The sequence below is a fragment of the Coregonus clupeaformis genome, chromosome 16 (assembly GCF_020615455.1).
Source record: "Coregonus clupeaformis isolate EN_2021a chromosome 16, ASM2061545v1, whole genome shotgun sequence".
Classification (NCBI taxonomy): Eukaryota; Metazoa; Chordata; class Actinopteri; order Salmoniformes; family Salmonidae; genus Coregonus; species Coregonus clupeaformis.
This window is the reverse complement of record NC_059207.1, coordinates 43,121,606-43,138,812: the sequence shown is the minus strand read 5'-3', so window position 1 is coordinate 43,138,812 and position 17,207 is coordinate 43,121,606. Positions and strand designations below refer to the sequence as shown.

At 43.8% G+C, this 17,207-nt stretch overlaps 1 protein-coding gene across 1 annotated transcript; it reads right to left on the bottom strand.

Annotated features, from left to right (window-relative positions):
• Window positions 1-2,487: 2,487 nt before the first annotated feature.
• On the bottom strand, window positions 2,488-12,855 carry LOC121584111 (SH2 domain-containing protein 3C-like). The gene is made up of 3 exons (XM_041899940.1): window positions 12,813-12,855; window positions 3,093-3,219; window positions 2,488-2,938 (listed from the first exon to the last, which is right to left on the bottom strand). The coding sequence occupies exons 2-3, from the start codon at window positions 3,192-3,194 to the stop codon at window positions 2,798-2,800; spliced, it is 243 nt and encodes an 80-aa protein (XP_041755874.1). The 5' UTR covers window positions 3,195-3,219; window positions 12,813-12,855; the 3' UTR covers window positions 2,488-2,797.
• Window positions 12,856-17,207: the final 4,352 nt, after the last annotated feature.

Genomic DNA, 17,207 nt, shown 5'->3' with positions numbered 1-17,207 from the left:
TGTAACTCGTTACTACCCACCTCTGATCGTGGGTAACCTCCCCTCACACCCTGCCACTCAGCCTGGGAGACCCCGTAGAGCACGGGAGGAGCACGGGGGAGGAAAGGGTGCTTCTCCAGGTAATCAGCCTATGGGAAGCCAAGGGACAGGCACCCAGCCAATGAGAAACCAGGAGACACACCCCCTCTCACTCGCTCGTCCTCTTCAGCACCGAGGGAGTGGCGTCCATGAAGGGCCTGGCAGGGTGTAGTGGCCAGGTAGACTGTACAGGGGTGGGCTGGGCAGAGTTGGGACTCATCAGCATGGCACTGTAGATGTTGGAGGCTATCACAAGGATACAGAGCAGGATAGGACCGATGATCGCCCCATCCAGACCCAGATAGTATGCTCCGCCTGCCACCGCTAGACCAGTCAGATACGGGTGACCACCACCTGATAATCGGAGCAAATGGCTGTGTCTACGAAGTAGGTGGGCAGTAGATGGAAGACCAGCAGTAGCAGGGCTTTGACCCCCTCTCCCTGGGCCAGCCACAGGTCACACACAGCGGGCAGAGCTGCCCAGTAGGTCCCCAGGAACGGCACCGCACCCAGGATAGCAGCCAGGGCAGAGGGGATGAAGACGATGTGGATGCCGAAGATGGTGTGTGTCAGCCAGGTGTAGAGACCATAGAACCCTGCCATCTTCAGAGAGGCATCAAACACCCCCCTGATGGCCTCCTCTACAGACTGTCCTATGATGTTAGAGGATGGTCCGGGCTGGGACAGAGGAGTGAGGCTGATCACCCATTTGACAGGCTCGTAGTACTCTCCACTGGAACTCAGCAGGTAGAACAACGTGGTCAGGAATATCACCAGGCTGAGGGCGAAGTTGAGTAGAGCTGTGCCGCTGTGGAAGAGGACAGTGAGGAGTGTGGTCGTCGTGGAGATCAGCAGCCCAACGTTCCGACTCATCACCACCCACACCCTTTTAATTGAAAACAATCACAGTAAGGTACTTAATTGTTACCCAGAAATTATATAATATTGAGATAAAAACAGCTGGAGTTTTAAATGATATTACAACATTTCTGTGGAGCGGCAGGTAGCCTAGCAGTTACAGTGCCTTGCAAAATTATTCATCCCCTTGGCGTTTTTACTATTTTGTTGCATTACAACCTTTCATTTAAATTGATTTTTATTTGGATTTCATGTAATGGACATACACAAAATAGTCCAAATTGGTGAAGTGAAATGAAAAAAAATAAAAAAATAACAGAAAAGTGGTGCGTGTATATGTATTCACCCCCTTTGCTATGAAGCCCCTAAATAAGATCTGGTGCAACCAATTACCTTCAGAAGTCACATAATTAGTTAAATAAAGTCCACCTGTGTGCAATCTAAGTTTCACATGATCTCAGTATATATACACCTGTTCTGAGAGGCCCCAGAGTCTGCAACACCACTAAGCAAGTTGTGTGTCTGTAGTTAGATGGCTGTGGGTTGGGGGGCCTGGGCTCTAGTGGTATGTTGTGTGTCTGTAGTTAGATGGCTGTGGGTTGGGGGGCCTGGGCTCTAGTGGTATGTTGTGTGTCTGTAGTTAGATGGCTGTGGGTTGGGGGGCCTGGGCTCTAGTGGTATGTTGTGTGTCTGTAATTAGATGGCTGTGGGTTGGGGGGCCTGGGCTCTAGTGGTATGTTGTGTGTCTGTAGTTAGATGGCTGTGGGTTGGGGGGCCTGGGCTCTAGTGGTATGTTGTGTGTCTGTAGTTAGATGGCTGTGGGTTGGGGGGCCTGGGCTCTAGTGGTATGTTGTGTGTCTGTAGCTAGATGGCTGTGGGTTGGGGGGCCTGGGCTCTAGTGGTATGTTGTGTGTCTGTAGTTAGATGGCTGTGGGTTGGGGGGCCTGGGCTCTAGTGGTATGTTGTGTGTCTGTAGCTAGATGGCTGTGGGTTGGGGGACCTGGGCTCTAGTGGTCTGGTGTGTCTCAGGAGTGTTGTTGTTGGAGGAGGGGCAGGGTGAAGGTTGGGTTCTGCTGCTGGAGCGTCTGGAGACAGATGCAAGCAGTGGAGATACACAATAATGAGTTACACAATATCACACTTTGTCTATTCTGTCAGTCCTTTCCTAAAGGGGTTTATTTATTTGAAGCTTAAGTCACTTTCTATGTGACTCTCTCACAGTGCAGATCTTTAATCTTTTGACTGTAGTACTGATGATGTTTTGCTGCACAAAAACATCTCCATGCGTGTTTCCAAACTCACTGAATGGTGAAAAGAGAGGGTTCTCTCCAATAGGTGAAGAGGGCTGATGGATTTTCTCAATCTGATCCAAGTTGAAGCTACAGCTCCTGACTGCCTCCCTGTGGTGAACAGTAAAAGGGCTGTAGACACACACACACACCGTTAGCCAAAATCAACAAACTATATTTGAAGCACAGGATAAAAGCACTGTTGTAGTCAAAAGAGCAGAGGACAGTGCAGATGAGAACCAGTCTCACCTCAGCGGGCAGATCTTGTCCGTCACATTCCCACTCCAGCTCTTGACCAGAGCCCCTCTCTGACAGGAGGGAGAGTTCAGACAGCCCTAAGGTTGGCCAGAGCCCCTCTCTGACAAAAGGGAGAGTTCAGACAGCCCTTGTGGTTGGCCAGGGCGAAGGCTGCCTCCAGGTAGTGTAGTGGTAGTGTACGATTAACAGGACTGTGGATCTGAGCCCCACTCTGCTGAGTCAAAGCCATCCTGTTCCCCACATAGAAGTGAACCAAAGCTGGCACAGAGTGGAAGGCCTCTCCCTCCAAGGTGTACTGGACCCAGGTGTAGGTCTCACTGGACCTTGCTGATTAGGAAGTGCAGGGTGTTGTGGGTGTTGTGGTTCCAGCGGCTGGTCAGCACATAGTCCCCCAGGCTGGAGAGAGAGTCTCGGATGAGGAAGTCCCCATGGTGCAACACCAGAGTCTCTGACACCTACTAATCAAACATGCATCAGTGAAGTAGAGATAGAGATTACTAATGAAGTCCTGTTTATATATGTGTGTGTATGTGTGTGCGTGTGTGCATGTGTGCGTGGGTGCGTGCGTATGAGTATGTCCAGATGTTTGAGGGAGCAGGTAAGCCTCACCTCCCAGGGGATGTGTCCATGGTACCAGCCATGGCTCATCAGGTTGCTGCTGCTCAGTTTGAGTTCCTCTTCCAGCTCTGCGTAGCTTCTCAGATGGGACATCCAACCAGAATCTCTCCTGGGAGAACTTAAAAGACATAGGAAGCAAAGGTAAGAGGTAAAGAGACAAAAATAAAATAAAAGGAATTTCACAACCCCTGTGAGAGAACAGTTATCTAGATTCAGCACCAGACAGTGGAAACAAGTCACTTCTGTAGCCTTTTCCCCGGTAATCTGTGATGAAATACAGTAGATAGAATAAAGTAGAAAAGTTGGGCATTCCCACACTGGCATGTCACCAGAGCGCAGTCTTGGGCAGGTTGTTGCGGTAACGTCATTGTGTAGCTTAGCCATCAATCAAGTTCTGTCACCTCTTTACACACACTCACCCAGATACAGTAGATCAAGGTTCTGACTAGAGGGAGTACAGCTAATTCTTCTAACCTGCTACGAAAAGTAACTTCCGGTTGTAGTTGTATTGCCACTAGTCACAACTGTAGGTCAAGCACCCTGACCCTCCAATCACTACTTGCATAAATGTTTAGTGGATTTTTTAAAATGGGCAGATCAACTGGTCCTAACGACTGTTCTCTTCCCAGGCCTTCACCTAGGTGACATGTTGTTTTTCTCAAACAAAAACATTTCCTTCTATTGAATGGTTTGTCCCATTGGACCGTGCATGAATCAGGCTGATGACACTGGTCCAAAAGCACTTCAAAACAAAGAGGGAGACCTAGAGACCTAGAAACATCATGAATACTTTCGATTTAATTAATGACATACCAGTTTATTGCATGAAGATACTTTTTTGCATTTCATGGAGGAAAAGTGTTAATTTTAAATACAAAAGCGGTTAGGTATAAAAAATTAAGTATACTTTTTAAAAATTGGAAATATAGGCACAGTGGTCTAAGGCACTGCAGTGCTTGAGGCGTCACTACAGATCCGGGTTCGATCCCGGCTGTGGCGTGACCGGGAGACCCATGAGGCGACGCACAATTGGCCCAGCGTCATCTGGGTTAGGGAAGGGTTTGACCGGCCGGGATATCCTTGTCCCATCGCGCTCTAGCGACTCATGTGGAGGGCCGGGCGCATGCACGCTGACATGGTCGCCCGTTGTACGGTGTTTCCTCCTACACATTGGTGCGGCTGGCTTCCGGGTTAAGCAAGCAGTGTGTTAAGAAGCAGTGCGGCTTGGCAGGGTCATGTTTCGGAGGATGCATGGCTCTCGACCTTCACCTCTCCCGAGCGATGGGACAAGACTGTAACTAACAATTGGATATGGGGGGGATGGGTAAAAATAAAAAAAATACTATAAACTATATATATATATATATATATATATATACAGTACCAGTCAAAAGTTTGGACACACCTACTCATTCAAGGGTTTTTCTTTATTTTTACTATTTTCTACATTGTAGAATAATAGTGAAGACATCAAAACTATGAAATAACACATATGTAGTAACCAAAAAAGTGTTAAACAAATCAAAATATATTTAATATTTCAGATTCTTCAAATAGCACACTCTTGGCATTCTCTCAACCAGCTTAACCTGGAATGCTTTTCCAACAGTCTTGAAAGAGTTCCCACATATGCTTAGCACTTGTTGGCTGCTTTTCCTTCACTCTGCGGTCCAACTCATCCCAAACCATCTCAATTCGGTTGAGGTCGGGGGATTGTGGAGGCCAGGTCATCTGATGCAGCACTCCATCACTATCCTTCTTGATAAAATATCCCTTACACAGCCTGGAGGTGTGTTGGGTCATTGTCATGTTGAAAAACAAATGATAGTCCCACTAAGCCCAAACCAGATGGGATGGCGTATCGCTGCAGAATGCTGTGGTAGCCATGCTGGTTAAGTGTGCCTTGAATTCTAAATGAATCACAGACAGTGTCACCAGCAAAGCACCCCCACACCATAACACCTCCTCCTCCATGCTTTACGGTGGGAAATACACATGCGGAGATCATCTGTTCACCCACACCGCTTCTCACAAAGACACGGCGGTTGGAACCAAAAATCTCCAATTTGGACTCCAGACCAAAGGACAAATTTCCACCGGTCTAATGTCCATTGCTCGTGTTTCTTGGCCCAAGCAAGTCTCTTCTTATTATTGGTGTCCTATAGTAGTGAATGCCTGATTCACACAGTCTCTTCTGAACAGTTGATGTTGAGATGTGTCTGTTACTTGAACTCTGTGAAGCATTTATTTGGGCTGCAATTTCTGATTCTAATGAACTTATCCTCTGCAGCAGAGGTAACTCTGGGTCTTCCATTCCTGTGTCGGTCCTCATGAGAGCCAGTTTCATCATAGCACTTGATGGTTTTTGCGACTGCAAAAAGAAATGTTCCGTATTGACTGACCTTCATGTCTTAAAGTAATGATGGACTGTCGTTTCTCTTTGCTTATTTGAGCTGTTCTTACCATAATATGGACTTGGTCTTTTACCAAATAGGACTATCCTCTGCATACCCCCTACCTTGTCACAACACAGCTAATTGGCTCAAATGCATTAAGGAAAGAAATTCCACAAATTAACTTTTAAGAAGGCACACCTGTTAATTGAAATGCATTCCAGGTGACTACCTCATGAAGCTGGTTGAGAGAATGCCAAGAGTGTGGCTATTTGAAGAATCTCAAATATAAAATACATATTGATTTGTTGAACACTTTTTTGGTTACTATATGATTCCATATGTGTCATTTCAATATTTTTGATGTCTTCACTATTATTCTACAATGTAAAAATAAAGAAAAACCCTTGAATGAGTAGGTGTGTCCAAACGTTTGACTGGTAGTGTATATAAAAAAAGATATAAACGAGTAATAACGTTAAAGGCCCAGTGCAGTCAACGTGATATTCCTGGGTTTTATATACACTCACCGGCCAGTTTATTAGGTACACTGGATGAAAATAATGATAATACCATTTTAGTGTACGCTGTTTGAAAAGACCGCCTGAAATTTCAACCTTTTTTGGTAGGATGGAGTTTGGCCTACCTGGTGACATCACCAGGCGGTAAATTAGTTAATAGACAATCTCTCTGCCAATAACAGCTAGTTTCCCACTCCCCACTCAGACCACTCTGTCACGATCGTCATAATAAGCGGACCAAGGCGCAGCGTGATAAGCGTACATTCTTTTAATAGGTACTTTACACCAAACAACAAAACAATAAATGATACGTGAAGTCCTAGGGTTAAACACAAACCTTACGGATCAAGATCCCACAATACAAAAGTGCCAACAGGCTGCCTAAGTATGGTTCCCAATCAGAGACAACGAGAATCAGCTGCCTCTGATTGGGAACCACCCTGGCCAACATAGAAATACAACGATCTAGAACAGAAACCTAGAAAACTAAACATAGAAACTAACACCCTGGCTCAACCTTAAAGAGTCCCCAGAGCCAGGGCGTGACACACTCCCAAACAGTCCTAGCTAAATTCTTGATTGAGAAATGTATCTTTGCTAAGAAGCTATTTTGTTTATTTTTCACCATTTTAATTGAAAACAATCGCAGTAAAGTACTTCATTGTTACCCAGAAATGATTTGATATTGAGATAAAAACAGCTGCATTGGACCTTTAAATGAACATGTATAATCAATTGTATGTTTGTCAAGTTAGAGAATATCCAATGATAACAAGTGAATGTATCTAAATTCCTCCAGTCTTTCCCTCTCCACCAGACATAGGACGAAAAGCTTTGCGTCCGGAAGTAATTTAGCCATTCATTGTAGCCATTGGCACTGTAGAATTGCTATTTTCTCGAGTTTTCTCGTGTCAATTAACTCATGACATTCCTGGATTACTCATTATACAAAAAAAGTCTGAATTAGTCAACAAATATGATAGTCAGTTTAAAAAAGGTTATGGGTAAAAGACTGTGTACATATACAGTGCATTCGGAAAGTATTCAGACCCCTTGACTTTTTAGACATTTTTTATTCTAAAATTGATTAAATTCCTTTTTTTCCACATCAATCTACACACAATACCCCATAATGACAAAGCAAAAACAGATTTTTAGACATTTTTGCACATTTATAAAATAAAATAAAATAAACTGAAATATTACATTTACATAAGTACTTTGTTGAAGCACCTTTGGCAGCATTTACAGCATTGAGTCTTCTTGGGTATGACGCTACAAGCTTGGCACACCTGTGTTTGGGGAGTTTCTCCCATTCTTCTCTGCAGATCCTCTCAAGCTCTGTCAGGTTGGATGGGGAGTGTTGCTGCACAGCTATTTTCAGGTCTCTCCAGAGATGTTAGATTTCGGGTTCAAGTCCGGGCTCTGGCTGGGCCACTCAAGGACATTCAGAGATTTTCCCAAAGCCACTCCTGCATTGTCTTGGCTGTGTGCTTAGGGTCGTTGTCCTGTTGGAAGATGTACCTTCACCCCAGTCTGAGGTCCTGAGCACTCTGGAGCAGGTTTTCATCAAGGATCTCTCTGTACTTTGCTCCGTTCATCTTGCCCTTTATCCTGACTAGTCTCCCAGTCCCTGCCGCTGAAAAACATTGCCACAGCATGATGCTGCCACCACCATGCTTCACCGTAGGGATGGAGCCAGGTTTCCTCTAGACGTGATGCTTGGCATTCAGGTCAAAGAGTTCAATCTTGGTTTCATCAGACCAGAGAATCTTGTTTCTCATGGTCTGAGAGTCCTTTAGGTGCCTTTTGGCAAACTCGAAGCGGGCTGTCATGTGATATATACCTTTTACTGAGGAGTGGCTTCTGTCTGGCCACTCTACCATAAAGGTCTGGTTGGTGGAGTGCTGCAGAGATAGCTGTCCTTCTGAAAGGTTGTCCCATCTCCACAGAGGAACTCTGGAGCTTTGTCAGCGTGACCATCGGGTTCTTGGTCACCTCCCTGACCAAGGCCCTTCTCCCCCGGTTGCTCAGTTTTGCCGGGCGGCCACCTCTAGGAAGAGTCTTGGTGGTTCCAAACTCCTTCCATTTAAGAATGATGGAGGCCACTGTGTTCTTGGGGACCTTCAATTCTGCAGACATTTTTTGGTACCGTTCCCCAGATCTGTGCCTCGACACAATCCTGTCTCGGAGCTCTACGGACAATTCCTTCGACCTCATGGCTTGGTTTTTGCTCTGACATGCACTGTCAACTGTGGGACGTTATATAGACAGGTGTGTGCCTTTCCAAGTCATGGTCAATCAATTCAATTTACCACAGGTGGACTCCAATCAAGTTATAGAAACATCTCAATGATAATCAATGAAAACAGGATGCACCTCTGAGCTCAATTTCGAGTCGCATAGCAAAGGGTCTGAATACTTATGTAAATGTTATATTTCAGTTTTCTTTTAAATATAAATTTGCAAAAAATGTCTAAACCTGTTGCTTTGTCATTATGGGGTATTGTGTGTAGATTGATGAGGGAAAAAAACTATTTAATCCATTTTAGAATAAGGTTGTAACGTAACACAATGTGGAAAAAGTCAAGGGGTCTGAATACTTTCGAATGCACTGCATGGCTGTGTTGGCAAAATCACTACATATCCCATAGAGCCAAGCGGGGAGAGGCTGCCCTTTGTCACAGTTCCAAGACCAGTCAGAAACATCCAGCTAACCCTACGCCAATGACGCCGTTGGAGCTCAAAACCGAACTTGGATCTGCGTTAAGTAACAATGATATCCTTCGCCACGTTGTCTTACGACAGGACAGATAGTTTGAACCAGTTATGACGATTCATCAAAACAATAAATCATTTTCAAGTTTCTTTCCAGCGAATGTCTTAGTTACATGATTGTATAACTAGCAAAGGAGTTTTGAAGTTGCGGGTACAGTATTTATTAAGTTTGGCAATGAGGACGTAAACTAGCATAGTTCAGCTTGCCAGCTAGTTTAGCCAGGGAAAACCGGGGGAAAACAAGCTCGGGACAGGATATAGCTATGCGCACTAGGCTAATTCAGGACACAGATTGTAGTTGTTATGCCCTGATATCAGGAGCTGGCGGTGCAAAGTTTGGTTAAACAATTCAGAGACTGAAACGAATACATCCGATGACAAATAATTAAGAAGAGCGAATCGTTATACAATCCCGAAATCAGCTGTAACTGTCAATAGTAAAACCAAGCTTAAAACGATGTTTGAGTGAACCTGCATCCAGAAAATGAATGGTGAAGTCAATTCTGGACACAGTAGACTCGTCCTCCTCACCACTCTATGGCTGTGTCTAAACTTGACACTTACATGCGACTTCTGCTATCATAATACGAAGATTGCATTGAAAAGACAGGTCTAGACGCACAAAAGTCGAATTGTTGTCTGATTGTGTTCAGATCTGGCTGACCACTTCAGGAGGTGGTCAGGGACGGATTTATCCTCAGTCTGGACAATCAGGCTACCGAAAACACATACAATGGGCGACGTCATTAGCACTTCACCCACAAGTCTCCAGAAAATGTGTGTTTTGGGAGCGAGAGACACCTTTTTTCATTAAACGTTGGAGGTAGCGTGTGAGGAACATGTTTGCTGGCTTTATAAATGCTAGCCAGCTAGCTTATTAATAGCCTTGGTTTCTCAAAAGACTGCCTCGCCTGGTTCACCAACTACTTCTCAGATAGAGTTCAATGTGTCAAATCGGAGGGCCTGTTGTCTGGACCTCTGGCAGTCTCTATGGGGGTGCCACAGGGTTCGATTCTCGGGCAGACTCTATTCTCTGTGTATATCAATGATGTCGCTCTTGCTGCTGGTGACGCTCGGATCCACCTCTATGCGGACGACACCATTTTGTATACATCTGGCCCTTCATTGGACACGGTGTTAACAAACCTCCAAACGAGCTTCAACGCCATACAACACTCCTTCCGTAGCCTCCAACTGCTCTTAAACACTAGTAAAACTAAATGCATGCTCTTCAACCGAACGCTGCTTGCACACGCCCACCCGACTAGAATCACTACTCTCGGCGGGTCTGACCTAGAGTATGTGGACAACTACAAATACCTAGGTGTCTGGTTAGACTGTAAACTCTCCTTCCAGACTCACATTAAGCATCTCCAATCCAAAGTTAGATCTAGAATCGGCTTCCTATTTCACAACAAAGCCTCCTTCACTTATGCTGCCAAACATGCCCTCGTAAAACTGATTATCCTACCGATCCTTGACTTCGGCGATGTCATTTACAAAATAGCCTCCAACACTCTACTCAGCAAATTGGATGTAGTCTATCACAGTGCCATCCGTTTTGTCACCAAAGCCCCATATACTACCCACCATTGTGACCTGTATGCTCTTGTTGGCTGGCCCTCACTACATATTTGTCGCCAAACCCACTGGCTCCAGGTCATCTATAAATCACTGCTAGGCAAATCCCCGTCTTATATTAGCTCACTGGTCACCATAGCAACACCCACCCGTAGTCTGCGCTCCAGCAGGTATATCTCACTGGTCATCCCCAAAGCCAACACCTCCTTTGGTCGCCATTCCTTCCAGTTCTCTGCTGCCAATGACTGGAACAAACTGCAAAAATCTCTGAAGCTGGAGACTCTTATCTCCCTCACTAACTTTAAGCGTCAGTTGTCAGAGCAGCTTACCGATCACTGCACCTGTACACAGCCATTCTGAAATTAGCCCACCCAACTACCTCATCCCCATATTGTTATTTATTTTGCTAATTTGCACCCCAGTATCTCTATTTGCACATCATCTTTTACATTTACATCATTTAGCAGACGCTCTTATCCAGAGTGACTTACAAATTGGTGCATTCAACTTATGATAGCCAGTGGGACAACCACTTTTTTTTTTTTATATTCTATGGGGGGGTAGAAGGATTACTTTTATACTATTCCAGGTATTCCTTAAAGAGGTAGCGTTTCAAGTGTCTCCGGAAGGTGGTCAGTGACTCCGCTGTCCTGGCGTTATGGGGGAGCTTGTTCCACCATTGGGGTGCCAGAGCAGCGAATAGCTTTGACTGGGCTGAGCGGGAACTGTGCTTCCGTAGAGGTAGGGGGGCTAGCAGGCCAGAGGTGGATGAACGTAGTGCCCTCATTTGGGTGTAGGGTCTGATCAGAGCCTGAAGGTAAGGAGGTACCGTTCCCCTCACAGCTCCGTAGGCAAGCACCATGGTCTTGTAGTAGATGCGAGCCTCAACTGGAAGCCAGTGGAGTGTGCGTAGGAGCGGGGTGACATGAGAGAACTTGGGAAGGTTGAACACCAGACGGGCTGTAGCGTTCTGCGAAGGTCATTCTGAGAGAGATCGCAGGAGAGTTGGCTAGAGACGGCACGCTGAAGAGTTTTGGAGAGAAAAGAAAGAAGGGATACTGGTCTGTAGTTGTTGACATCGCAGGGATCGAGTGTAGGTTTTTTGAGGAGAGGTGCAACTCTCGCTCTCTTGAAGACAGAAGGGACATGGCCAGCGGTCAAGGATGAGTTGATGAGCGAGGTGAGGTAAGGGAGAAGGTCTCCGGAAATGGTCTGGAGAAGAGAGGAGGGGATAGGGTCAAGCGGGCAGGTTGTTGGGCGGCCGGCCGTCACAAGTCGCAAGATTTCATCTGGAGAGAGAGGGGAGAAAGAAGTCAAAGCATAGGGTAGGGCAGTGTGAGCAGGACCAGCGGTGTCATTTGACTTAATAAATGAGGATCGGATGTCGTCAACCTTCTTTTCAAAATGGTTGACGAAGTCATCCACAGAGAGGGAGGAGGGAGGGGGAGGAGGAGGAGGATATTTTGCACATCTATCATTTCAGTGTTAATACGAAATTGTAACTATTTTGCACTATGGCCTATTTATTGCCTTACTTCCATAACTTACTACATTCGCACACACTTTATATATATTTTCTGTTGTATTTTTGACTTTATGTTTTGTTTACCCCATATGTAACTCTGTGTTGTTGTTTTTATCGCACTGCTTTGCTTTATCTTGGCCAGGTCGCAGTTGTAAATGAGAACTTGTTCTCAACTGGCTTACCTGGTTAAATAAAGGTTAAATAAATAAAATAAAATAAAAATTAGGAAAACATTTTTTGTTTGGCTAGAGTTATGCTAACTTGTTTGCAATCCCTTTAGCTTTGCTAACTAGCTTGCTGGCTAGTTACAGAGGTTAGCTGGCTAGCTAGCTACAGTAGTTGGCTACTGCCATCAAGTTGTTGTTGTGTTGTTATCGGATTTAGCCTGTTCCACCATTTGCAGAATGCATACTGGCATTTCAATATAGTGCAGGAAAAGGGAATCCGGACACGGTAGACACATTTAAATGTATGTGTAGATGCATGACGTGTTCACAATTCCATGATCAGACCTCCATGATCAGAATACAAAAGCTGCATGAACTGTCAAGTCTAGATCTAGATACGGCCTATAACCAGTCATATCCAGACCAGGCTCAGTTGCCCACAGTTATCCAGTCGGCTCTAAACTATTCCTCTGAAATGGGCTGGCTTCCCAACTCTTTTGTCACCAATCCTAATTCAATTAGAGCTTGACCGCTGTGCATACTGTGATCCCCACCAGAGTTTTCCTGGTTCCACACAAACACAGCAAAAAGTAGTCTATTAGAAGAAGTAAAAACAAGTATTTTTTGTTTTGCAACAATAGCAGGCTAATCTCAGAGTATACTGTTCGAGAGAATTTCTCAAGAGCTGTAAAAAGGACCACTCATTATTAGTCTCAATCCATATTATGTTAGTAGTGAGATCTTACCTTCACATAATCGCTTTTGCCATCCATGAGATCCAATTGTCTGGAAGAGAAGGGAACACATGTTAGAATATAAATGTTTGTTCTTCATTGTGATGACACACCATTCAGTGTTTGTCCTCTGTGTACTGTATGTACTGTAAGTGTGTATGTAAATATGAGACTTTATTTACAAAACGCTATATCCACCAATTTTCACATTAGTTTTTTTTCGTCAGAAATGATTGCTTATGGGTACCTTCATGTGTGTGTAAAATATTACTGTTCTCAGATTTTTTATTCATAGATTTTAGAATATATTTATTTAAAATATATTTATTTACAAAACACTATATATCCATTGTTTAGCTGGAATGGAATGTTCGTATCCTGTATATTTGACTGTGATATGTGGTTCTCTCACCTAGCTATCTTAAGATGAAGTCGCTTTGGATAAGAGCATCTGCTAAATGACTAAAATGTCAAATGTTTTACATACAGATCTCATATTACTGTATTGAATTATTGTTATTATGTTTTTTTTTTATTGATGTCACAAATGTATCATTTGTACAGTTCTTTATTACAAATGTAGTTATTGATTACATTTGACTCTGTAAAACCCAGCCGTACTACTTATTTCTCTGAGAGTGAGGCGGATATATAGCATTTTGGAAAAAAACATGATTATTTGTCTCTCTGAAATGAAACCATCAAGTGATAGATTTTAAACAAATACATGACTGTCATTGAACAACCCATGCCATGATTTGATAGTGAAAAAACACACATCTCTTTTATAAGTTCTTTAAACAATAAAAGCTAATTTACCAACATTTCTGAAAATGTATATATAGCGTTTTGGAAATTAACTCTTCATATGTTCTGTGGGTAAGCGTGTAAGTGTTGCACTTCTGCTGCGTGCCAGTGTATGTACAGTATTAGCATAACCCATACCAGGTGGCCTTTGGATAGGAAAACATTGGACACGGACTAAATGTGCTGATCCTTTCTATGAGTCCTTCCATCCTCCTTGTGCTTCGACAAGAGGAAGTAGGCCTATTACATATTAATCTAGTAGGAGTTCAAATCTTCAATACCTCCAAGATATGTCCTAATATGACAACTCCCAGCAACAGCCTGTTACATTAAACAATAACCCATCATGGAAGAGGTGAGGCATGTCAGGAGCTTTGTGTGTTATTCCTGAACATTTTTGGTCTTTCTGTTGTTCCTCAGCTAAGCGCGTTTCCACAAGAGTGCTGTCAAGAGATGTTACCTCGTTCCCATGAACTGAATCCCTTTACACACACACTGCTCCTCGTCCTCTCCCACATACCGTTGTTCACAGATTCCCACCACCCTTCTCCTTCCTTCCAGCTAAATATACATTCACAAACAAACACACATATGGCCCACAGGGGTCCCAAACTACAATACAGACTGAGATAACGATGGCAAAAACCCAGCAGCAGAACTATCTGGCAAGAAGAAGAATCTGCAGACTTATTTACCTTTTTCCTATGACACATAATAAAACCAGTTGTGTGATCCAGGGAGCCTCCCTGTACTTGGCCGGGTGGGTTTCCCTAGATGAAGATCCATATTTACAGCATAAACTAGCATCCTGTCTGTCATCCAACAGCCCTGAGGCAGCTGAGTAAGGGGCACCACACACACACAGCACAACCCCTTGAAGTGGGTTGTGACTCAAAACAATATAATCTTCTCATACAGTATGACCTGCAAACACTTAAGATTGCCCACATACAGTATACTGCCCACATAAATATGGAGAACACACTGTCATGGGTTATAGTGGAGCTGTGTCACACATGCCTAATGAGGGTGGAGAACTGAGGAAAGGGTAACAGAGGGTTCACAGATCACACATGATTATGAAAGCTATATCCTCATGTTTAGAACTTTAGACGAAAGACACTTGATAGAAGAACATATTTAGGCAAAATTAATCACCACGGACAAGCTGTCTATTGACCTCAGCTTTAAGAGCAAAATAACCCGTTATCTGAACTTCCATACATCACATTTTCACTTTCATCTACTGTATACCAGCGGTGGCATTTTGCTCAATATTGTTTCCTCTCTTCTATAGACTGACAGGCAGTGGGATCCAAGTCTGCACATAATGTCTAGGGGGATGTCAAGGAACATAAGGTCAAGTTCAACTGGCTAGTAATCAATCACTTCCTCTCAACTGTTACGACAATCAGAAGTCAGTCTCGACCATTAGACGGTATGGTCACCACTCACTGGACAAAGAGCAGTGGGTGGTCAGCCTCAGTAATAATGTCATCTTTTGGCTAAAATTAGGGAAAACTTCAAAATTCCTTGAAGATGCACTCCAAGATCATGTTGCACTTACTGGATTCGTAATAAATCACACGAATTGCTAAATTCCTATGATATCATACAAATTGCAAAATGTGTAACATATCACGCGAAATGGATGATGTAGTACACAATTGGATGACGTAGCACACAAAAGACAGGGACCCATTTTGGCTCATGAGCACCACTTTCAAAACGACTGGCAGAAATTATACAGTGGGGGAAAAAAGTATTTAGTCAGCCACCAATTGTGCAAGTTCTCCCACTTAAAAAGATGAGAGAGGCCTGTAATTTTCATCATAGGTACACGTCAACTATGACAGACAAAATGAGAAAAAAAAATCCAGAAAATCACATTGTAGGATATTTTATGAATTTATTTGCAAATTATGGTGGAAAATAAGTATTTGGTCAATAACAAAAGTTTCTCAGTACTTTGTTATATACCCTTTGTTGGCAATGACACAGGTCAAACGTTTTCTGTAAGTCTTCACAAGGTTTTCACACACTGTTGCTGGTATTTTGGCCCATTCCTCCATGCAGATCTCCTCTAGAGCAGTGATGTTTTGGGGCTGTCGCTGGGCAACACAGACTTTCAACTCCCTCCAAAGATTTTCTATGGGGTTGAGATCTGGAGACTGGCTAGGCCACTCCAGGACCTTGAAATTCTTCTTACGAAGCCACTCCTTCGTTGCCCGGGCGGTGTGTTTGGGATCATTGTCATGCTGAAAGACCCAGCCACGTTTCATCTTCAATGCCCTTGCTGACGGAAGGAGGTTTTCACTCAAAATCTCACGATACATGGCCCCATTCATTCTTTCCTTTACACAGATCAGTCGTCCTGGTCCCTTTGCAGAAAAACAGCCCCAAAGCATGATGTTTCCACCCCCATGCTTCACAGTAGGTATGGTGTTTGGATGCAACTCAGCATTCTTTGTCCTCCAAACACGACGAGTTGAGTTTTTACCAAAAAGTTATATTTTGGTTTCATCTGACCATATGACATTCTCCCAATCCTCTTCTGGATCATCCAAATACACTCTAGCAAACTTCAGACGGGCCTGGACATGTACTGGCTTAAGCAGGGGGACACGTCTGGCACTGCAGGATTTGAGTCCCTGGCGGCGTAGTGTGTTACTGATGGTAGGCTTTGTTACTTTGGTCCCAGCTCTCTGCAGGTCATTCACTAGGTCCCCCCGTGTGTTTCTGGGATTTTTGCTCACCGTTCTTGTGATCATTTTGACCCCACGGGGTGAGATCTTGCGTGGAGCCCCAGATCGAGGGAGATTATCAGTGGTCTTGTATGTCTTCCATTTCCTAATAATTGCTCCCACAGTTGATTTCTTCAAACCAAGCTGCTTACCTATTGCACATTCAGTCTTCCCAGCCTGGTGCAGGTCTACAATTTTGTTTCTGGTGTCCTTTGACAGCTCTTTGGTCTTGGCCATAGTGGAGTTTGGAGTGTGACTGTTTGAGGTTGTGGACAGGTGTCTTTTATACTGATAACAAGTTCAAACAGGTGCCATTAATACAGGTAACGAGTGGAGGACAGAGGAGCCTCTTAAAGAAGAAGTTACAGGTCTGTGAGAGCCAGAAATCTTGCTTGTTTGTAGGTGACCAAATACTTATTTTCCACCATAATTTGCAAATACATTCATAAAAAATCCTACAATGTGATTTTCTGGATTTTTTTCCCTCTATTTGTCTGTCATAGTTGACGTGTACCTATGATGAAAATTACAGGCCTCTCTCGTCTTTTTAAGTGGGAGAACTTGCACAATTGGTGGCTGACCAAATACTTTTTTTCCCCACTGTACAAAAGTTTGAGAATGCATTTTTAAGCAATACACATTACATAACCATATCCCAGTCTCCCCAAATGGCAAACAGCTACTAGGCTAGGCTACTGTAGGACATTCAACCCAGAGCTCACTGTCTGAAGCTAAACATTTCATGGCAAGTTAATAGGTTATTATTCATGATTTGTTAATGTATAATAAAATAGATATAGGGTACTGTGTGGCAGTAGACCTAAGTCACTTCAGGACATCTTGCAGCTTTTGCAAT